We start from the raw sequence: 22,090 nt of genomic DNA, 5'->3' as shown, positions 1-22,090 counted from the left end.
GTTGAATATATTCATCGTATTGTGATCAAGTTGTTTAAAAGTCCTATTTCTTAAAGATACATTCTGAAGTATTTTCAGGTGAAGTGAAATTGTATCTGCCATATGCTTTAAAAATACCCGGGGGGGGGGGGCGTGGAAGGGTGGGGGAGGGAAAACAGATGAAATAAAAATGGCAGAATGTCAATAAATGTTGAAGCATTATCACCAGGCTCATTTCTTGTGTATGTTTGAAAACTAATAGAAAGTTAAATAAAACATAGAACATTAAAAAAATAAAGCTAGTCCTTGCCTAGGGTGTTAACTATACTGACCATTTGAATTTAAGGGACAGGAAGGCCGGTCAAGTTTGGAGGGGTGAGGAAGTGGCAAGGCTGAGAAGACTGAAATTGACCTGAGCCTGGCAGGAAGGGTGAAGGAGGTGGGAACCCAGGCACAGTGGTGTCGAATCCTCACCCATACATGCCAGGGGCTTCCTATTGCTGTGGTTGATAATGGGTGCTTGCTCCATCTCCTTGGCCACCCCGCGAGCCATTTGAGAAGGAAAATGCCCCCACTCTCTATACTTCTTACTCTCCCGCCCGCTCCCTCACCCTCAAAGGGTCTCCCCAATTCTGGGGAAGCACAGCCACACCCAATCGCCAAAGGACAAAAGAGTGTTGGTCTATGGCTCCACCTGCTGGTGGAGCTGAGAACTGAAGCTGCCTAAGACGGTCCTGATGAGAAGGAAGCTGAGGATAATTTGACAGAGATTTGGTCTTTTCCGCTCAGAAAAGACACAAAGACCAATTAAACATATAAGAAGGCTTTAATTTCATCACCATAAACTCTGATTGCTCACATACAGTATAAAATATTTACTCCACTAAATAAATAAGACAAAACATTATTGCAAACGGCACTTAAAGCCCCTGGAGATAAGACCTCCTTAGCCCAGGCAGGGGGTGCTCCTGAGTTTCTGGTGCTAGATTCCCCAAGCACAGATATGCCCTGGGGGCTGAGACGGATAAAGGCTCAAGGAGCCACACTCTGTGCTTCTGGTCCCAAAACAGCCCCAAGGAGCGGGCTGTGGAGCCAGTGGGGAAAGGTGGGGTTGAGCAGCTCCTTCATCAGCCCAGTCCTAGAGGGAGCAGAGGGGAGCTGGGGGGGGGGGGATGGCAGAGCCAAGAGGGGAGGGGAGGCTACGGAGGCTGCTGAGACCTGAAGCCCCACCCTTGACCTTTCCCCAGCCCTCCCCGACTTGGGTAACAGGATTTGGGATATCAGTTGGGGTAAGCAGAGCTTCCAGGCTCAGGGTTAGGCAGTTCTGGGGCCAGACCAATCACTCCACGATAAGGAGATTCTGACAATTCTCAGCCCAATAACCAATCGTCTCAGGGGACCTAGTCATTAGGGATCTCATCCTACCCAACCCCTAAACACCTTGATTCCCCTTCTACTTAAATAAATAAGTTAAATATTTAAAAACCCGTGTCCCTGTGATGGCAACACAGGGGCCAACAAGCCAAGTCCTAATAAAAGGCAGGGGAGGGGTAACAGGAGAGAGGTGGCGCTGTGGGGCTAGGCAGCTTCCCTTCTCCCCTAGGGACCGCATCCCCCAGTAACTTTCATACTTTCAAATCCTGTAGAGGAGCGTCTCACATTAGAAACTCCCATGCAAGAGCGATACTGGGAGGACCTATGGGATAAGAGGCCTTGGTTGTAGGGGACCAGGTGGCTGAGTTTACTCAGGTCCCCAAATCCCTTCTCTGGGGATTTCTCAACCAGGACACTAGCTGTTAACCCTGAGCCTGGGTGATCCCCCCCACCACCCCCAGAGTCCTGCATTCCAGTGCACAGAGTTAATTAAATGCCCTGCCCTTCTCTCCTTGTGGAAGTCCAGACTGAAGCCTTCTGGAGAGCTTCCAGTCAGCCGGCCCTAAAGACTGAGGAGGGGTGAGAGGGAAGAAGCCCCAGTCCCCTGCTTGTGCTACACACCTCACTGCCACAGGGAGGCAGCAGAGAGCCACACCACTTTGGCAGCAATAGAAACTGGAAGGCCCCCAATAGAAACTGGAAGGCCCCCCAGCCCCCAGCCCTCCGGGGCCCACGGGGAGACTGCAACAGGCAGAGCTGGGACCCAGTGAGGCAGGTCCTCCCTCAGTGGGTTGGAAGTACTCTACACAGAGTATTTGGCCAAGTCGCTCTTGTCAAATACCACCCGTGTGACAAAGTAAATGGCAACCAGACCCAGACCTGCAGCCGACACCATATAGGCAGTGACAGACTGGCTGAGCTGAACAATGGAGCCCATAAACAGAGACGGGGCCACCTGAGACAGCAGGAAGGCACTGTCCAGGACGGCAAGGTCCAGGCAGATGCCTCGGCCCGGAACAACCCTGGCCTCCAGTGGCTCGCCCACCACTGCACGCATGGAGACATCGCAGGCAGAGGCCCCGCAGAGTGCAGGTGGAGGAGGGGGCAGGCCGCTGCCTCCAGCACCCGCGTGTCCACTGGGGAAGGGAGATCCGGCCTTAGGGCCCGGCGAGAAGCTGGTCATCAGGCTGTCCTCACTGGCACCACCTCCAGCATCTCCGCGGTATTTGGGCAGGAAAACCTGGGGGGAGGGGAACACACAAGGACAGGTATGTACCCAAGCATGGGATCCCCCAACTAAGAGAACAGGCCCTGGCCTTTATCCCAGGGGCTAGAAGAAACCAGGCACTAGGCCTTAATGAAAATCGGGCAGCAGGTCAGAAAACTGAGCAGACCCTGCTTGGTCTGGGTCTAGTGAGGATTCTCCTCACAAGGGGGGCAGGGGGGCAGGAGGGGACATCTGAAACCAGAAGTCTAGGTCTCCTCTAGCCTCTCCTAGAATCAGTAAGTGACAGACAAACTCAGTACTGCAGGTTAGGAAGAGAACAGAACCCCAAGGTAAAGGAAAGACACAGAAGAATGAAGACAGGTGGGCAAGAGACATGTCAGAGCAGAGGAACAAAGTCCGAAGGTGGGGCCCCAAGGCCCCAAAGCCCCACACAGATGCTCCTAATCCTCATCCTCCTGCCCCTACCACCTCCCCACTGGGACACCCTTGTCCACCTCCACAGAGAGACGCTCCCTTCCCACTGGCCCAGGCTATAGTTGCTGCCCTAATGTGAGGTCTGCGGCCCCAGCCTCGGGCAGGGAGGGTCCTCAGACTCAGCCTGGAGGAAGCGAGGAACAGAAAGAATCGCCCTCTTCCTGACTCCCGTGGTCCAGCTGTGCTGAGGCCGAAGCCTTCTCGTTCCTTCTCACTGTCTGCCTTGGATCAGTGTGACCTGCCCCTGCCCTGCCTGCAATGTCCCAGAGCCTCCCTCCTATCTAAGGACGAGGCCAGAACTCATCTGACCACTTTCCCCAGGCCCACTAGTGCCTAACACTGAGCTCTCAGGGTCAGCTGAGTTAGCACTGGGAGCCACGGCAGAGCTCAAGCCTGACACCAGGGAATCCCAAGGCTCACGGTGCAGCCAGAAGTGGACAAAGCAGACATAGATGGGGTGCGGGGCCAACCATGCCTGGGACCACCTCCTGCCTGCCACCCCACAAAAGATCAGTGCGGCTGGAGCTTGGAGAGGCCCCTGGGGACAGACGTGTTCTCAGCCCGAAGGGAAGACCAGTTCAGCACATTCCCTGGCACATGCCCAAGCCTGGCTTCCGGACACCAGCCCAAGCCCCCAACCAGGGCGGGAAAACGTGGAGGATGATGAAGGTTATCAATGAGCTGACAGGGGCCTCGGGGACAGGCTTCCCCCAACCCAAAGCCCCACCTCCACCCCCACCCCTGCAGCTACCTATTCAGTTAACCAGCCTCCCAGTTACCCTACCCATGTCCTACAAGGGGCAGACTGTGTCTTTCCTACAGTCTAGAAGCCCTACGAAGCCAGGCTGCATCTCTTTTTCCTCAGGACGCCCCAACTTCTTGCCCTCCGGGCAGAGCTCTGCACCCAGGGCTGTAGCTCAGTGAGGCCAGTGGAGACAACAAAGGTGACCACACAGCCTGGCCAGGAGGCTTCCCAGAGAAGGGGGCCCCTGGAGGGGCTGGTTAATGTGGGGCTGAGCAGGAAGGAGGCCCCCCAACTTACACAGTGCCCAGGCGAGCGGTGTCAGGCGCATCAGGCTCAGAGATCCGCCATGGGGGCGGGGGGAGGGGACGAGGCAAAGGAGGGAGGCAGGAAAAGAAAAGAGAAGAATTAAACAGAAAAGGAAGACAAACCGAAAGAGGGGGAGGGGCGGTAAGGAGCTTTCCCCATCTCCGAGACCAAAGCAAGGTTTGGGTCACTCACAAGGTCCCCCCCACCCCGCCCCCGCGAATAAGGAGAGGCGTGGCCCACACCAGACCTTTCCTACTCACTGGGTGCTGAAGCCGGGTGCCCCAGAGGTCATCTGATCCAGCCCCCTGCCTCTGCACAGAACAACTCAACCCTGACTGAGGGCTTCTGCTAGCCTGATTCTTCAGGATTTCCAGAGAAGGATTTCACATTTCCTGCAATCATCCACTTTAAGTGCTTTATAGTCCTGACACTAGGAAGTCATTCCCAGAATCTAATCTACACCCTCCTTCCGCAGCCCAAGTCTCTGGCCCTGGGGCTACAACAGGCTTCCTCTCCGATCAAAGAATTCCTTCTCCAGCTTCTCTTGCTAGACACCGGTTCTGGGCTAGTCAGCTGCCCCTCCACCCCACTCCACTCAGCGGCCAGGGCGAGTACCTGCTTCTCCCGGTGGTAGAGGGACGCTAGCGTGTACGGCAGGATCTGCAGGGCAGAGAAGGTGAACCCAGTGAGGGCAGCTGAAGCGGTCACCACCACCACGCTGCGGGACAGGCACGTGGCACCGGCGGCCACAGGGAAAGCCACCACGCTGGCCAGATAGACTGCCCGAGTGCCGAATCGCTGCACCAGCCGGTCCATGACCAGAGAGAAGAGCAGGGAGATGGCACACTGCAGGAACAGCCCGAGGCTGCCCATCCGGACCCCTGGAGTGGGGAGGGGGAAGAGGCCATCAGACAGGGCATGGGGAAAGAGGACCCAATACCATGGGGGGGCAGTGCTCAGAATTAGGAGCCACAGGCACCTGCTGCCCAAGACCTGCTATTTTCCGGACCTGCTCCCCAGCATCCTCTGCCCTACCCATAGCAACAGGAGTGTAGGTTCTTCCACTGACCTCAGGGAATGTGGCCAAAGCCACTGGCTAAGGGCAAAGGAAGATGTTCTAAGAGTTGGCTGTGCTCAGCTTGTCAGGAGGGGTAGAGGGAAAACAAAGACATTTCTGCTGGGGGCTCCAAGATAGAATTCCAGACACCCGAGCTGGAAGGGGCTGGCAAGGCGATTTGGAAAGTCAGTAGGGGAGCAGAGGGCACACTGAAGTTCGGGCCAGGCGAACCCGAGGCCCAGCTTCTGGACCTTAAATAAGCTCAGCCTCTTCCTCCATCAAGTTGGGGCAATGACTGATCAAACTCTCCGATCAGCCCAAGGCTCCGCTGAGATTGCAGCGAAGCCACTCTGCTCCTTGAGCAGCTGGACACACAGCCTGCACACGGGCCCATTTTCCTGACAGGGAAACGGGGCCCAGATGCACAGCTTCCAGCCCAGGCACAGGCCGTGGGCATCTCCCTGCGCCCGAACATCCACTGGAGGGCAGCTCCCACAACAGGGCCCCGGGCTGCCAAGGCCTTACCTTCATCATAGTGTCTCCGGGCCTCGGTGCCTGGCTCAGCCCTGGGCACACCCTGGTACAGCCTCTCGCCCACAAAGTCTGTGTAAAACAGCGTGAAGGTCATGAATGCCATCCAACTGCACAGCTCGGCCACGAAGAGTCGGCGTAGGGTGCGAGGCATGCGGCAACAGAGCTGGTGCAGCCGGCGAAAGAGGGTGCGTAGGTTCCAGAAAGCCAGGCGGGCGTGGCACGGGCAGCAGTGGGGTGGTACAGAGGGGACCGACAGCCCCTCCACTGGCTCGGCTGGGCCCAGCGCTGCCTCCTCAGCCACAAACAGTGTGGCTGCCACGCAAGTGAGGAAGATGAGAGTGAGGAGGCCAAAGAGGCACTCTTCCTGGGTGCCCAGGTAGGGGGCCAGGGCACTGGCATCCCAGTCGATGGCAGGCAGAAGGTAGCCCAGGCAGCCCCCCAGGCTGATCATGAAGGCGTAGACGGAGAACGCCTGGCGACAGTGGTCTGGGTCCCGGAAGAGGTCAGAGAGGAGGGCCTCCAGCGGAGTGAAGCACACCTGGCCGCAGAAGTCCAGCAGCCCCACGCCCAGGATCAGCAGTGCCAGCTCCAGGGGCCTGGTGTCCGGGCACAGCAGCCCCGCCAGCCGGCCGGCCCTCGGGATGAGGAAGAGGCTCAGCAGGACACCCAGGGACAGGGCCCAGATGAAGGGCCTCCGGCGACCATAGCGCCCACGCCAGTGGTCGCTGGCTGAGCCTAGGAGTGGGACCGAGACCAGACCCAGCACCGGACCGATGCCTGCAAGAAGGGCAAGTAGTATGAGCTGGAGGCTGGGGCCCAGAAGGGGCAGGGGGAAGGGTACCAACTGCCTCGAGAAGGATGGAAATGATGATGATATCACATGCAGGGCCAACTGTGTACTGGGGCTGTGCTGAGTACTTCACAGGACCCCAGTTTACTCCTCACAACTAGGATCACTAGTGCCCCAACTGACCAGTGATCGCCGTGCACAGGCACGGTTTCATCAGGCACTCTGACCCCAGAGCCTGTCATCCTGACAGAGCCCCCTCTTCCTGGGAGTCACATGCTGATGACATTTGCCCTCCGTGGCTTTTACAGAATTCGTCCGCAGTTAGGAGCCCAGCTCCTGCCCTAGCGGCAAGAAAGAGCCCTGGCGGTGGGGGCTGAGGGTGGTCCTGACCCTACTAATCAGCAGCTAAGCTAGCGGTCCAGCGGCCTAAGTCACCTAACCGCTTATTAGCTTCCATCATCTTCTCTGTGAAATGGGTAACCTCAAAGCGTTGTTGCAGGAATTAAATGAGACCACAGGTATGAATTACAAAGGGCAGTTTCTCCAGTGTCTCCTGTGGGCCATGCATGGCGTAGGGTCCAGGGATACAGAGGTCACCAGGGAACGTCCCTGTACCCTTTTCTTTCTCTCAGACCCCCTCAGCCCAGGGTCACCCCCTCCCCGGCCACGCTGACCCACCAGGCTCAGGGACAGCAGGCAGCCATCTCTGCCTCCAAGCAGCTCTCTGGGCAGAGGCCCTGTCGCCCTACTTCCCCAGGGGACATATATCTGGAGCAGGAGGGAAGGAGGATGTGGGGACTCACCCAGCACCATGGTCATGAACTTCTCCTCTACCCCCACTTCCAACAGCACGGGTGGCACGTAGGTGATACCTGCAGCCAGGCACACCTCCAGGCCGAAGGTGAGCAGATTGACCAGCAGGAGCTGGGCTTTCCGATGCCGCAGCAGGCGGCTCACCCACAGCCTCTGCACCATGATGGGCCAGGCGGGTAGGGCTCCGGCCTGTTCACACACTCCAGAACTGCTCCGTCTCAGCCTTGCTCCAGACGCCTAGGCCTCTCCTCCTTGCTGCCACTGACCGCGTAGGACTCAGCCAGAAACCCATTTCTGCAGGCCCTCCGTGCAGGTCTAGTTTCTCAGCCATGCTAACCGCCTGTCTGTGGTCGTGGGGTGCCTCGGTGGGGACATATCTCAACACTCAGATCCTAAAAGAAGAGCTGGGACAATCACACACACAGAGATTCCTGGGAATCTGATCTCCAGGATTTGCTCTGAATTCTGAATCTTGTTCACTCCCAGACTGATGGTGTGGCCCTGCCACCCAGTTGTCACCCGCTACTGGCCAATCAGGAAGTGCATGTTAATACTAGCCTAAGGTTGACATATTAATAAGGTAAATATGATTTTTAACCCTCAGTACACTCCAGAGCCAACTAGATGTCAGTAATTCTGTTTTGGAATATCTTTGCAATTGCCCTTGTTTCCTAGTGTTGAAGGAAAAAAAAAAAAAGAATCAAACCAGCTGAATTCCCAGTTCCCGAGGCACTGTTACCAAGGTGCCCCCTGGAGACCCTCTGCCAGGCCTGGTTTGTTCGCTTTTCTCTCTCTACTTCCCAAAGCTGGGCTGTTCAATTCCCCTTTGTTAAGAGTCACACTTCCTACTCCATACTACCTGGCCACAAGCCATGCTGCACCATAACTCCACCCCAAGGATAAGGACATGGAGGAAGACAAGAGAGGCTGTGGTTTGTCGGGTTGGGTTTTAACCTGTCACTGAAACCATTTAAAAAGCGCTCCCCTGGAAGAACCTAGGCCTGAAAACCTCTACCTTGAGTTTCTCTCTGTGCTCAACGTCCATGGGAGGACATATTCCCACATGCGCTGCTCAACTGTCAGGGGACAATGGCGCTGGTCCCAGGTTCCAGCCTCACAGGGGCATGAAACCGCACCACCTGGCAGCCACTGCGATGATGCCAGTGACTCCTGGGCAGGCTTCGTCTCTCCCCACCTGGCTCCACTCTCAGCAGAGACGTCCCCACAGCCCTCCTTGCTAGGCCTCCTGTGCACAGACATCGCAGCAGGGGAGTACCCACCCTGGGTCCTCCACCCACACGCAGTGGGCCTCCAGGTCTTGCTTCCTGACTGTGGCACCCACTTCAGTCTGCTGTTTACAAGTGACCACAAAAGAGGGGGAATCAAGTCAGCTATGCAGAGAAGGTATAGAGGGTGGGCCCTAGCCCCCCAACCCGTCATCCATCCCATGGCGACGTAGACAGGTGGACAGAGCTTCACGCCACTTGTGGCTAGAGTTCGGAGTGCCTTCCCTAGCCTCACCGACTCAACCCCATTGATACTGTTGAACAGCACTACTCCTGTGCAAGGTTTACTGCCAAGGGCCTGGGCCCACCCGAGAGCCTTCCTGGAGCACCCTCGGCCCTCATTCATGCCCTCTTCCAATCTGAGCATCTCATGACTTGGTGCTTCAACTTCTTTTATCGTTTCAAATGTCACTAAGCCCCGCAGGGACTTTTGTGTTACGAAGCATGTTGTAGGTGCTCTCTGAGCTGTGCCACAAAGAAAACAGAGGGCCATCAATCCTGCGTAAGATGTGTCCGTTCTGTAACTGCCTTCCAGGGCTTTGCGGCTTGTAGACCAAGGAAGGGACTTCAGACAAGGCTAGGCAGCCGCCTCCCCCAAGTTCCACTAAGACCCAGACCATCCACTTGGGAAGAGGCACAGACTCCTATGGGGGTGGCATGGGGAGAAAACACTGACCCACACGGTCCCAAAAGTGGGTTGGGGGGCCAGACAACAGCCTTAGCTGGGCGTCTGTGGGTTTGGCTCAAGTTCTCCCCACTTGCTACATTGCCATGGCACCCCCAGAAGGAAAGCAGGGGGCTGCAGAGACCAAACGGGTGGCGCTATCCGACCTGGAGGGAAGGGTTCTGGGTCAAAAGGCTTCCAGCCCATTCCACTCCCCACCCTCAGTCTGGGAGGGCCCTGGAGACTCACCTGCCCTGGTTTTTTAAGGGACCAGGTCCTCCCTGAGCAAACAGGCTTTATTAGACGCAGCCTCTCCCACAACATGCACCCAAGCCCTGGTTGCTCCCTGTGGTTTAAATAATTTGCAGCTCTCCAGCAACCATTAATCACCCCACCTGACTTACTCCCTCCCTTAATCCAGCTCCCCACTCCCAGGACCAAGCAGGCCCTCCACAGCCCACCAGGGAGAAAGGCAAAATCCTCCTACAGCCCAGCGCCTGCCCCACCCCACCCCACCCCCACCTCCCGCCCAGCTGCTTCCCCCTCCCAGCGCCTCTCTCCAACCCCCAGAGGTGCTTTACCCAGTGACCCGGGGCTGGGCCAGGTAAAGGAATTCCTTGAAAGGAGTAGGGTAGGAAGTGGGCGGGCTCCAGCCCTGCTCTGCACCCCTCTCCTCTTAGGTTGCTGAGCCCGCCCTCGCTCTTTTGGGCACTCTCGCCGCCAGACTTGAGTCTTCCCAGCCCAGAGGGGCCCGAAAAAAGTCCAAGCCCGTAAGAATACTCTCCTTCCAAAGCCCCCTCTTTCTCCTCCTTACGCCTTCCCCAGTGCCCCAGCCTCCCCCACTGCATCCCCTACTCCAGCCCTCAGGTGGAAGAAACTACAGAGGACTCCCACAGCACAACCTCAAGTCACCAGCGGCCCCTCCAGGGCCTTTGTCCCGGCGACACAAACAGAAAAGCCCAGGCCCCAGGGTCCCAGGTTCAGAGGGGAACAGGAAGCAGTCTGTCACACCCTCTCCAATCCACAGCCCCACGGCACACTTCTTCCCAAAGCTTGAAAGTGACAGATCCCCGTTGGGTCCCTCTGTTTCAGGAGCTCCCCCGGCTCCTCAGGAATACAGGTTGGGAAACAGGATCCAATCCTCCCCTCCAGCCTCAGAGATGCTTCTGACTCAGATCCTCCTGCCTCACTGCTCCTGGAGCGCCCTGTCCGGCAAACAGAAGATCAACCAGAAGAGCCAGCCCCAGAGTGCTCACCTGGTGGGGAGGGGGCGGGAAGAGGAGGGAAGTGGAGGTACATGAAAGGGGGAGTCTGGCCTAACCTTGTGAATAGCAGCCTTCTAAGGAGGACAAGTCCCTCTCAAGGTCCAAATATCTCCCCCCCTTTTCTGGGCCCCCTTTTAACGGGACAGCAAGAAAGCTGGAGAAAACCCGAGACTTCTGGGAACCTTTAGGGAGCTCTGCTCCAGGCCATCTTCCCTCACCCTTGGGGGAGCAGAGCTCAATCCCTGGGAGACTGAGAGCCGTGGGCACGTTCAGTGAACCTGCATTTTACCTCCCCAGCTCCTGATACCGGGAGACTTCGAGTGCACCCTCAGAGCAGGCTGTAGGCTCCACTGCCTCTCCAGCACCCAGCCTAGCATGAGAAGGGGCCTGGGAAACGCTTACCTACAGAATAAATGGCTGAAAGCAGCCTGGGAGTGGGAGGTGGAAGAGATAGGAAAGACCTAAGTGCCTACCCCCATCCCCCCACGCGCCAAGGAAATTCCAGCCCGACCCCCAGAGGGGGCAGCTCTCCTAAGGGTTCAAAGGTGGTGAGTGGATGGGACAGAGCCTCCCAGGCTGGCATGCCCCATCCCTGCCCACCCCCATACCTCAGGTTAGGCCCCAGCAGGGAGCACAGGGAAATGAAACTGAGCAACAGGAACAAACTTGGCCTGAATTTTCTCCAAAATTCAAGAGTGGAGGAGGCAGGAGGAAAGGCACCTCCTGGTAGCTCCTCTGGGAAGGGAGTGTCAGACGGATATATAAAGAGGCCTTTGAGGGCTTTCAAAGGGGCTCCTGCCACCCCTCGAGGCTGAGGTGGAGCTGGGGGAGCAGATTCCCTCCACTGCAGGACAGGGGTCACAGGGAGCCGGGCTGGGGGCAGCCCCGCAGCGGGCCAGTGTCAGGCAGCAATTCTATGGCCTCTTTATGCGGGCCAGTGTCCCCACAGCCGGCCAGGCACATCAAACGGCCGCACCCTGACCCCGCGAGCCGGCGACCCTGCGTCCTCCCTCCAGGCTCACAAAGACTGTGCTCTTTCTCACGCGGCCACTGGGAAGCCCCTCCCTGCAGAGACGGAAACTGGGGATGGGGCAGGCCAGCCACGAGGAATAATGACTCAGCTGCAGAAAGGGGTGGGGTCACTCCAGGCCAATCTCCCTAACACACACCCCAGCCCAGGCCATCTGGCCCAGGCCAGGACTGCAGGTGGGGAGAAGCCCACAGGTAGAGGACATGAGACTGCACGGGAGGGGGGACCTCTGTTCCTCCACACCGGGCTGGACCCCAGAATCTCATTGCAAGTTGCACTCTCCCAGATCCTCTAGGTTGGGGGCACAGAAGAAGTCCTAGGGGACCAGTGCCCTTGGCCCTACCTCGTAAAACTCAGCATACTGCACTCCCAAAATGAGCTCTGCCCTTACGGCAGGTCCACAGGAGCCTTGGGACACCCCAGAAAGAGCCTGCGCTGGCCAGACAGCAGACGGGAAATGAACATCCTTGTGAGGCAATGAGCTCTCCACCATGACAGACCCCCTCGTGAGGGATGCTGTGCTGTGGGAATTTCTGCCTGGGCAGCTAGGGAGAGGGGGACACAGGACTAGTCTAAGCACGGCTTCCACGCCTTCCAACACAAATTCAGTCTTTGATTCTCTGAGCTCAAACACGTACTTCCAAAGAAGCAAGGGTCTGCTCCCCGCAACCCTACCCTACCGAAGGCAACAGTGATTTGCACAGAGTCAAGACCCACAACCTCCAAGTGCTCCCACAGACACCTGAGAACCCCACTCAGAGTGCAGCCTTTCCACCTCGAGAGAACTGTAAGACAGAAGAACAGGGGCTGGAGCATCAGCAGAGAGAAGACCCCACCCCCATCCAGACTTGCTCCCTAGCTCCTGCCTCTCCAGGGCCCAGAGGCCAGGGATTTAGAGTCCGCCCTGCTGCGCTGCCTTTTCTTCACTCGGACTGGAAGCCTTCTGCTTAGCAGCTTGTCAGAGAGAGTGAGGGGCCTGCAGGCCGGGACACAAAGGGGGATTAGGGAGAAACCTCTCGGCCTGCAGAGTAATCCATCAAACTCCCTCCCGGCTGCCAGCACCGGCCCCTTCCCGCTCAATTCCCCTTCCAGCTGCTGCGGGCCCCCACCCCCTCCAGCTCCTGAGCCCTGCCACATTGGGCAGCAAAGAGAATCCCAGTCCCTGGGGGCGCAGAGGGGGCACACTGCAGACACTGGGAAAAGGGCAACGGCTCCCTCCCCCTCGCTCACCCCCAATGTATGAAAACCCAACAGGTGGCAGTGGCTTGGAGGAAAGTTGCTTTTGTTGCCCCGTCTGAGAGCCCCAGCCCAGCTTCTGAAAGGAAACAAATGCCGGAGGAGGTTGGGGGAAGGGGAGGGGAAAGGACAGCGGGCAGTCCCTGGAGCCTGCTCTGATCTCCCCTCCCCTCTCCAATCCAGCGACAGGAATTCTGGGGCTGGCCTGACCCTCACCTTGGCTAGCCTAGGCGAAGCACCCCTCCCAGAATCACGGGGCAACCCCATGCGGATGGTCAAAACTGACACACTTCTGACTCCAGGCACCTGTGCCTCCCAAGCAGACTTCCTTTCTGTGAACAGCTACGACCCAAGGTCACTCGGGGTCACCTTGACCAAGTGCCCTCCAAACCAAGACAATCAGTATTCTTTAACCTGGAGCTCTCTTCCACCCCAGGTGTCACAGGCCTCTGAGCCGACATCCCCGAACCCAGGGCATTCTATAGGGTGACAGAAGTCTGGCATGGGTTTGCATTCGATCTCCATATGTCACTGTAACTACGTGACCTTGTTAACTGACCTCTCTAAGCCTCAGTTTCCTCATCTGCAATTACCAACAGCAGCTAACACTGAGGTTTACTGCATGCTAGGCACTCTTCCAAGCGTTTTAATCTTCCAACCGCCTGATGAGGCGGGTACAATGAGTATACCCATTTGACAGGCGAGGAAACTTAGATTAATACCACCAACTTCATAGTCGTGTAGTGTGTTTGGAGAAAGTATGTGGAAGTTCCTGGCAGCCACTTCTTCAGTTGTCTGGGCTTCCTCAGCAGAGAAACTTGGGAGGGGGTTTCTCATTCCCAACAAGAGCAGCAGAGGTCGGAGGGGGACCAACACTGCTTCTCTTCTCAGCTTCCATCCCCCTCACCCACGTGCCTCCCACCGGGGCACTAGAGCCTCTTTCGGCCCCCAAAGGCAAGAGGAATGCCAAGAATGTAAATGCCTCCCCAGGTGCTGGCCCCCGGCAGGTGAGCAGAGGTCACACTCGACAGACCTGCCTGGTGCTAGAGGCTGCAAAAGGAAAGGGAGGGTGGGATAAACAACCCCAGTTAGGAGACAGGGTGGTTCCCAGCCACGGGGAAAATAATCACAGCGGCTGACGCCTGCTAACCATCCAGAAGGTGTCTGCATGTACCTGCCAAACCTTCTCTAATTCATACCATTTGTACAATCCTACAAATTATTTAATATTCCTATTTCACAAGGATGAAAATGGAGTCTCAGAAATTCATTAACACACCCAAAGTTGCACAGGTAAAAAGGGCTGAATGGAAAATTCAAACCATTCGAAAATTCTAGAAGGTGCACTGAACTAGGAGCCTGGACAGTGTAGTCCAGTTTCAGCAACTCTTATAACTGTGTAGCCTAGAATAAGCCACTCTACCTCTCTGGGACTCAGTTCCCGCACCCGTAAAATGAGAGCTAGTCTAGATGCTGTCTAAGGTTCTTTAAAACTGTGCAGCTTTGTGATCTCACACCCGCGGCCCCTGCCCCAGGCAGAGTGCTCACCAGGGACAGGTGCCCACTGAGTGCCCACTGACAAGGCCACATGGCACTGGTGGGGAGGGGGGCGTTATAGCCTTCCACCAATGAGAGCCAAGGAGAACCAGGTAGAGAAGGGCTCCCCAGCTGCACTTACCCCATCCTTACCCCTGCCTACACGTTGCTCCAATACAACAGAACGCCAAGGGTCAGCGGTCACCTGAAACTGATCCGAGTAACCAAGACATCTGGGGGCAGAATCGCCCTCTTCCCTACTCCCTCCCAGAGCTGGACTCTGTTCCTGGCAGAAATCAGTAACTAAATTCCTTCTCTACTTGGGCCACAATAAACACTCTCCTACAAGGTGGGGGTAGCGGTACCAAGAAATCCCTTGGCCTAGGGTGGGGGCAGAGGAACGCAGGAGAATGGGGAGGTTGGCACGTGCAGGCCACTGGGAAGTTCCCTCCCCTTGCTCCCTACAGCCCCTGCAAAGTGAAACCTGAACAGCCTCCCTCCTAGTGAACTTGAACTTTGCCAGTCAGCCAAACCAGGCAGCTCTCCCCAGCCATGCACATCCTTGTCCCCTCCCTGCTGCCTGGCCTCTCTTAGAAGGTGATGGATACAGGAAGGAGGCCAGGCTCTCTCAGCGCTGCTATCCTAAGGTCTGTGACCAGCCCCATTTATCATCAGAGGGCTCTGGGCCGGACTCAGTCCTAGGGATGTGTTCTCCAAAACAGTCCACTCAGTGGTGAGAAGGGCGTGAGGGGCCTCCAAAAAAGATGTGGTTTTTTTGTTGTTGTTAAAGAGCCCTACTTTGCCCACCCTTGAAGAGAGTGTACCTCAGTGCATCACAACCTCACCTTCCCCAGAGAAATGTCAAAGAGACTAAAGCCTACCCACCCACCACTACTGAGCTCCGGGCGTGTGCAAGCCCGCTGTGAAGGCACTGGGGATTTTGAAACAACTGACTTCAGCCCCTTCAGAAGAAGGGCCAAGGTGCAGCCAGAGCACAATGAGGTGGTGCAGGGGCTGAGACCCAAGTCCTTACAGTGGGACATATTCGGTACCTCCAGAGCTTCCTAGGGGAGGCTGAGCAGTGAGAGACCAGTAGGTAGGAACTATGCAAAGGGTAGATGTCTGCAAAACACAGCTGCTGGAGCCTGGGATTTCTATATGCACCCACCTCTCCTTTTAGCCCCTCCCCAGTCAGGGGTGGTGGAAAGAATACCAGACCCCAAATCATGAGACATAGGCCGAAGACGGGGCTATTCATCAGCACTGGGCCTATTTTTGCTTTCAAAGTAGTCATCAGTTCCAGTTACCTCCCCTGGACCTCCTCTCCCTTTCACCTGAACCCTGTCCAGCTCAAGTCCTCCGCCTCCGCCAGGGCTGCCCGGACCTCGAGCTGTCAAGGAGCCCTTTCTCCCAAACCTTGACTAGTCTTCAACCTCCTTCTTGCTGGCTCATCCCAGCTTCCCACAGACAGTGATCTCCAGAATTAACAAAGAAGGGGAAAGGGACAAACATGTACTGAGCACCTGGCCTATGCAGGCTCCTTGCTAAATATGGCGATCTCATTTAATCCTCACCATAACTTTGCAAGGTGAATATTATCATCTACATTTTACAGACACAGAAACCAAGGCCAACAGGTGAGGTAGGCCTGTCTCCAACATCAGAAGCAAGAAGCCCCACAAGTCGTTCAGGGTCAGTGACAAAACTGTGGACTTCTTCCCACGGAGGAGGAAACACAGACCACGTAGCAGAAAAAGGGATTAAACAGGAAGTTCTGGCCAGACATCAGGACCATCCCGTGATGGCTCTGTCACCAGCCCCTGCCCCCAAGCAGGGACACTTAATACACTGGACAAAGCTCCACACTCCAGCTCTATTGCTGGGAGTCAAGTGGCATCAGCGTTCAAGACACTGGGCCTGGTACCAACTGGTCCAGCCTCCACCCTTGCTATCCAACAAACAGGGCCACTGACTGTTCACAGAAAGCCAGGCTGGGTTTTTCTTCTTGACACCAGAACACAGTGCAAAGGATCCCAAGGGTTGGTGGCGGCGGGGAGGACAGAGCAGAACACTCCCTCCCTCTCACACAATTTCTCCGAAAATCAGAACAAATAACCTTTTCTGCATAGAAGGCACTTAACCTTTCAGGATATATATTCACCTCCATCACTTCATGGCACTTTCTTCCATCTTGAGGGAACAGGCATGGCAGGGGTTTCTGGACTGATTAAAAAACAAACCACACATAGTATTGACAGGGGAGAGATCAAGACATCAAGTCCTGGTGTGTTCTTTGCACTAGACCACAAGTTCAACTGCAAATGTGTCATTCACAGCTTATGTATCGTTGTATATGGTATAATTCCCTTGCTAAGAAACTTTGGTTCCTGAGTGTAAACCACAATGATTGCCTCCTTTGTTACCAAATAACAGCAGCTGACATTTATCAAACTCTTTTTACTTGCAGCTGCTGGGCTCAGAGCTTTTATCAGCTCGTTTAATCCTCACAATACTGTGAGATAGGTACTGTTATCCTCATTTTACAGAGGAGGAAGTTGAAGCACAGAGAGGTGAAGTAACTTGTGCAAGAGGAAATGGGATTCAAACCCAGGCATCTGAGTGCTAGAGCCCAGTCTCAACGAGTCACACCTACTCCCCGAAGTCCAGGAGGCCTTGGTCCCAACGAAACAAAGGTCTACAGGAAAACCCAAGAACAGATGCCCAGGCTGGGCGCTGCTGTCCACTGGGTCACAGGTGTAGATATAGTAGATATAGTTAATACCAGCTAACATTTACTGAGCACTTGTTACCTATCAGGCACACAGTCCAGTGCTCTATATGTATGGTTTAATAAAGCTATAGTTATTTTTTTACATTTTAGATATATATAATTACATATATTTGTTCTATTTATTATTTAATAAATAACAAAGCTACAGAGTAGATATTATCATTATTACTATCATCCCCATTTTGCAGCCAGGGATACTGAGACTTAAAAGAGGTTAAGTAACTTACCCTTCGTCCCACAGCGAGTTTGGAGCAGCCAGGATATAAACACCTGACAGTCTGGGTTGTTATCCATAATGCTGTGTTATCAGGCTCCAACGGTCCAAATGATAGACCTTAATTTCACTTTTGGAGTCCTGATATGATCCCTGTCTCTCTGCCTTTAATCTCCAGAGCCCTACCCAGGCTGAGAAAGGGGAATCCATGCCATCCTTCCACCACCCAGTGGCCTGGAGGTACCTCAGTGGGCCACCAAGGATCACTGTCCAGCTCCTCATCCTCCTCCTTCAGGACACCTCAGAGCCAGGAGGAACAGGCGAGTTCACTATACACTCCATGAGTGCAAAGGAAAACTCCCCCCACCCCGCCCCAATCACATCTCCACTAAGGTGGGGCCTGAATGTCCACAGCTGTACATTCACCCACAACTGTATTTGTACCTTCGGATTCATTTTGCTCACTCGAGCTCCATTTTTTTCTGAGCACTTTTAGAACAACAGAGTCCCGGCTCCAGACAAGCTTGTGGAGAGGAGATAAGGGAGGAATGAGAGGATGAGACCCATCCAACAAAAAGGACTGTGACCTCAAATAACTTTGCAATCACACCCGAGAAGCTGCTCTATAGGGAAGCCTGAGGAAATCATCAGCCTACACTTCCTGGCTCTGCCCTCCTCACCCCCATATGCCATCCTGTTCCCCAGGCCTTGGGCAGGTGAGTCCAACACCAAGGCTGTCCCGCTCTGAAGTGCTAAGTGCATCATGAAAGGCAGCCAGAAGCCCCCAGGACCTCACCCCAACCCCTGAGCAATGCTTTCAGGAGCCCAGCAAGGGTCACTCTAGGCCCTGGTCCACTGGCTGTGCCCGGCTGCAGACTCCAGGGCAGCAAGACTGCAGCTGGGCTATTCTTAGTCTCTGCTCCACTGGGATGGGTCCGTGTAACAGCTGAAGGGCAAGTCCTCAGCAGGTACCCACCATGCCAAACTCCTCCCTACCCTCAACTCTGACCCCTTGGGGAAAAAAGAAAGGGGAAGGTGTGGCCCTGGGGAGGGGGAGGAAAGCTGAGCAGGTCAAGAGTGTCTGTCAGGAAAAGGAAACTGATTCAGAGGTCAAGGGCAAGATCAACTGACAGGGCTGCAGCGCCTGGGGAGAACAGGAGACTATAGGAAGGATTGACCCTCACTCAGGAGCAACCCTGCGGGTCCCTGGGGCCTTCTCCAGCAGGCCTGCCATGCCTAAGCCCAGAACCCTGAGAAGCTGTAGTGGATGCCCAGACATCACCTCATCACACCTGTTTGCTGATCTCAGAATTCTCACCATCCCCACCTGAACCCGGGAGGCAAGGATAAAGACGCCCTCTCTTCTTCCTCCTCCCATGAGGGATAACCGAGGCGCAGGACGGGGCACACACTCCAGCCCAACTCTCTGCCCAGAGCCAAGCCCCAAGACTAACGTCCGAAAGGGCTCAGCCACCTTTCCCTCCTTAATAACCCATCACTCCTCCCCAAGCAAGTTGGCCCGCGCCCGAGCACCCCGCGTCGTGCCGACCGCCGACCCCTTTCCCGGCTCCCAGGTCCCGGACTGTGCGCGCCACGGTGACTCATCCTGCCCCTTTCCGGTGAAGCCGAGACAAGGGAAGAAAATAAATGCAACTTTCCAAAGAAAACTCTGACGCGGGAGGCGGCAACAGGAGCGAGCGGCCGGTGTACCCGCCGTCTGCCCGGCCCGGGGCTCCAGGGAGGCGCCTCTCCCCGCCCATCCCGCCGCCCAGCCCGGGACGCGGGGGACCCTGCGCCTCCAGCCCGGCCCGCCTCCGCGGAGACCCGAGCACCCCGCAGCCGGCCCGGTGCAGGAAGAGGGGGCGCGCCCGGGCGCCTGCAGCCCCGTCAGCTCCCCTGGGACTCACGGGGCTGGGCGCGTGGGTCCGGGATAGCCACGGCGCGGCCCCCTCCCGCGGGGCGCAAAACACGCGACACCACGGAGCTCGGCCGCGCAGCGCCCCTCCCCTTCCCGCGCCGGGACCCCCTCCCCGCGGAGAAGGGCGGGCGCGCCCCTACCTGGCCGAGGCGCGCGGCTGTCACCCGAGGCCCGCGCGTGCGAGCTCGTCCCCCCCCCCGCCTCCCCCCACGCGCGCCAGCAGGCGGCTTTTAAATCTCCAGGTTACTCCGCGGGGGGAGAGAGCATGCGCGCTGGGGCGGCCAGGAGGGGGCGGGGCGAGGCGGGACGAAGGTCGGGGGTGCTGGGAGCGGGTATGGAGGGGTGGGGCTGGTACCCAAGGGAAGAAAGCGGGAGGTTTCGAAGCTGTCTTTGTAGCCGGGACCGCGACGGGCAGCCTCCGCGTGGCTCCCAGACTGCCTTATCATTACCTAGCACAGTGCGCCGCCCCCTCGCCACCAGAACATTTAGGTGAAAGCTGCCCGGCTCCGCGGGTCGCCTCCCCTCCCCTGATACAGTCTGCGACCATTACCCCCACGCGCTATTCCGGCCATCGCCCTGTCCCCGGCCCGAGCAGCACCCCACCCATCCAGGACCAGCCTTGAAAGGAGATGTCACACTCTCCCGGAGTTACTCTTCCTACTGTTTGCTGTTCTCTGAGGCATAAAGAGCTTCCTGATAGCTAACTCAGTCCTTCTTCCTGAAGTTAAAAGCCAAATTTCAATTTTTTTTCTCCTTAAGGGTGTGTATGGGGAAAGGAGGTGATACTGACAGTAAAAAGTTTCCTTTGTCAGCTGTTGAGCAAGGTCCCAAAAGATACCTGTTTCCAGAATGCCTTGACAAGAGTGAACAGTGCAGGTGGGAGATAACTGGGGGCCCAGGCTGGCCTTGGGGTGGCAGGCCCAGTTGTGTCTTTCTTCCTCCATGGAGTTTTACTAGAGTGGAGAGAATGCCAATTTGTGTGCATTGTTGACTTGAACGCTACAAAAATCAGAGGAAGATGGCTTTGAAGGGGAGGACCTCGTTGACTGTAGCCATGGACTGGGCGCTGGGGCACTGAGCTCCAGTGCTGGCCCTGCCACCAACCGACTGTGATTTGGGCAAGCCCCTTCCATATTCTGAACCTTGGTAAGAAGGAGTTGGCCAGAGGGTCTCTAAGGGCACCTCCAACTGGAGGCAGAGAAGAATGGGAAATCTAGAAAGGAGGGGGGAACAATGGAGCCCTGGTGGCCTTGGGGAAGAGAGAGTGGGTGCAGGAGAGAGCAGAGGGAGAAAAACCAAGCAAGAATCTACCTTCTGGGTCACTGAATAGGTTTAACTTGAAAGCGGTCTCAGCATTGCGTCTCTGGGCACACTCACCCCCCACCTCCCAGCAGGTGACCCTCCAGTGCCCCAGTGGCTTTCCAAAGCCTTTGGCACACCCATTTGTGGCCAGCAGAGAGACTTGGGTGGAGTCCCGGGTCCCTGAGCTGGTGTCTCCTTTGCCCCAGAAAAGGGGGCAGGAGTCAGAGGGAATTCAGGTCAGCTGGAAAATTACTGAGCCAGGAGAGAGTGGATGGTGGTATTTTCCAGGCTTGGGGAAGGAGCCCTGGGGGAGCAGGAGGGAGTTGTCCCACCTCAGAGGAATAGGAACCCTCCCTCCCACGCGAGGAAAGGGGAGGAGGGCTTATGAGAGTGAGCAGACAGCCTACTGTGAGATACTGGACTCCACCCAGCGGGTCTGGCCACCTGAATAAGTGCCAGGGCTCAGCCACCTTTCCCTCCTTAATAACTCCTCACTCCTCCCCAAGCAAGTTGGCCTGTGGCCACCGACCCCTTTCCTGGCTCACCCCTCCCTAAAGCAGGTGACCCTTCTTTACCAATCCAGTTGGATGTACTCTCCAGGCCCCACCCAGCACAGGGTGCTGTAGGGGCTTCTGCTGGGAAGATGCTCCCTCCTCTTTTCTGCTGGTGTAACCTCATGTAATAATAGTTAACTTTTACTGATTGTGCCAGGCACTGTTCTAAATGCATTTCGTGTATTAACTCATTCAATCCTTGTGACAACTCAGGAGATGGGTACCATTTTCAGATAAAGAAACTGAAGCAATCCCTCAGTCCAGTTACTACTACCTACCACCACTACTGCTACTACTAATACAGACACAGACACACAGACACACAGACACACACACACACACACACACACATACACACACTCTCTCACACACAGAGTCTCTGGGCCCCAGAAACAAGGCAGAGGCAGCAATCCCTCATCTATCCTGACCAGTGACTTCCAAGCCTTAATGAAACTCCTAACACCCAAACTACTCCCCACAATGCTGGGTCGTTCTGGATTAGGAACAGCTTCTCTGGGTTTCAGTTCCCCACTAAGTCAGCTGTAGGAAAACTACCATGTCCCTTTCCCTTCATCCCTGCTCCCTCCCCCACCACACAGGAGCACTCACACACACCCTGCTCCCTAGCCACTTCCCATTTATAGGAAATGGGGGATGACGTGAGGAGCAAGGCCATCCTTGGGGAACTGCTAATAGTCTGGCTGGATATTGGAGAAACCAAAGATGCTGGCAAAAGTGCATTAGCAGCTTCTGCTCCAACCGCCACCCATAGCCCCTCCCTATCATCCTTGGGCTCAGAGCGAGCATCTTCCTCTTTCTGCCGAGATAAGATACCCATCTGGGGCTGGGTAGCCTGGAAAAAGCCTGAGAAGCCATGAAGAATCTGGAGTTCCCTTGATGTTTCCTCCTCCTCTTGCTATCTCTACCACCCAAAGGTGGTGGTCTTCTTTGAGAGGGTTCTTTGCTTCTTCCCCTGCCTGTCTCAGGATGAGGG

General features: G+C 56.0%; 1 protein-coding gene across 5 annotated transcripts; it reads right to left on the bottom strand.

The window, feature by feature from the left end:
* Nucleotides 1-786: 786 nt before the first annotated feature.
* SLC45A3 (solute carrier family 45 member 3) lies at nucleotides 787-19,587 on the bottom strand. 5 transcript variants are annotated; one of them, XM_067033291.1, is made up of 5 exons: nucleotides 19,381-19,587; nucleotides 7,291-7,704; nucleotides 5,689-6,474; nucleotides 4,722-4,987; nucleotides 787-2,593 (listed from the first exon to the last, which is right to left on the bottom strand). In XM_067033291.1, the coding sequence occupies exons 2-5, from the start codon at nucleotides 7,460-7,462 to the stop codon at nucleotides 2,156-2,158; spliced, it is 1,662 nt and encodes a 553-aa protein (XP_066889392.1). In that variant the 5' UTR covers nucleotides 7,463-7,704; nucleotides 19,381-19,587; the 3' UTR covers nucleotides 787-2,155. The 5 variants fall into 5 exon arrangements, 3 of the variants coding, with proteins under 3 accessions (XP_066889392.1, XP_066889395.1, XP_058914728.1); XM_067033294.1 differs by lacking the exon at nucleotides 19,381-19,587 and adding an exon at nucleotides 19,230-19,297; XR_010840505.1 differs by having other exon boundaries at nucleotides 2,511-2,593; nucleotides 4,098-4,987.
* Between the last annotated feature and the right edge of the window lie 2,503 nt (nucleotides 19,588-22,090).

This window comes from Kogia breviceps, chromosome 1 (assembly GCF_026419965.1).
Source record: "Kogia breviceps isolate mKogBre1 chromosome 1, mKogBre1 haplotype 1, whole genome shotgun sequence".
NCBI classification, from domain to species: Eukaryota; Metazoa; Chordata; class Mammalia; order Artiodactyla; family Physeteridae; genus Kogia; species Kogia breviceps.
Note: the sequence above shows the minus strand (reverse complement) of the source record. Positions and strands in the feature narration are given on the sequence as shown.

Bases quoted from the DNA above. Each gene is read 5' to 3' on its own strand.
- SLC45A3 (XM_067033291.1), bottom strand. From the start codon at position 7,462: ATGGTGCAGAGGCTGTGGGTGAGCCGCCTGCTGCGGCATCGGAAAGCC. The intron at 4,988-5,688 runs GTAAGGCCTTGG...TCCCCACTCCAG, and splicing joins CCGGAGACACTATGATGAAG to GGGTCCGGATGGGCAGCCTC. The intron at 2,594-4,721 runs GTACTCGCCCTG...CCCTCCCCCCAG, and splicing joins TCTACCACCGGGAGAAGCAG to GTTTTCCTGCCCAAATACCG.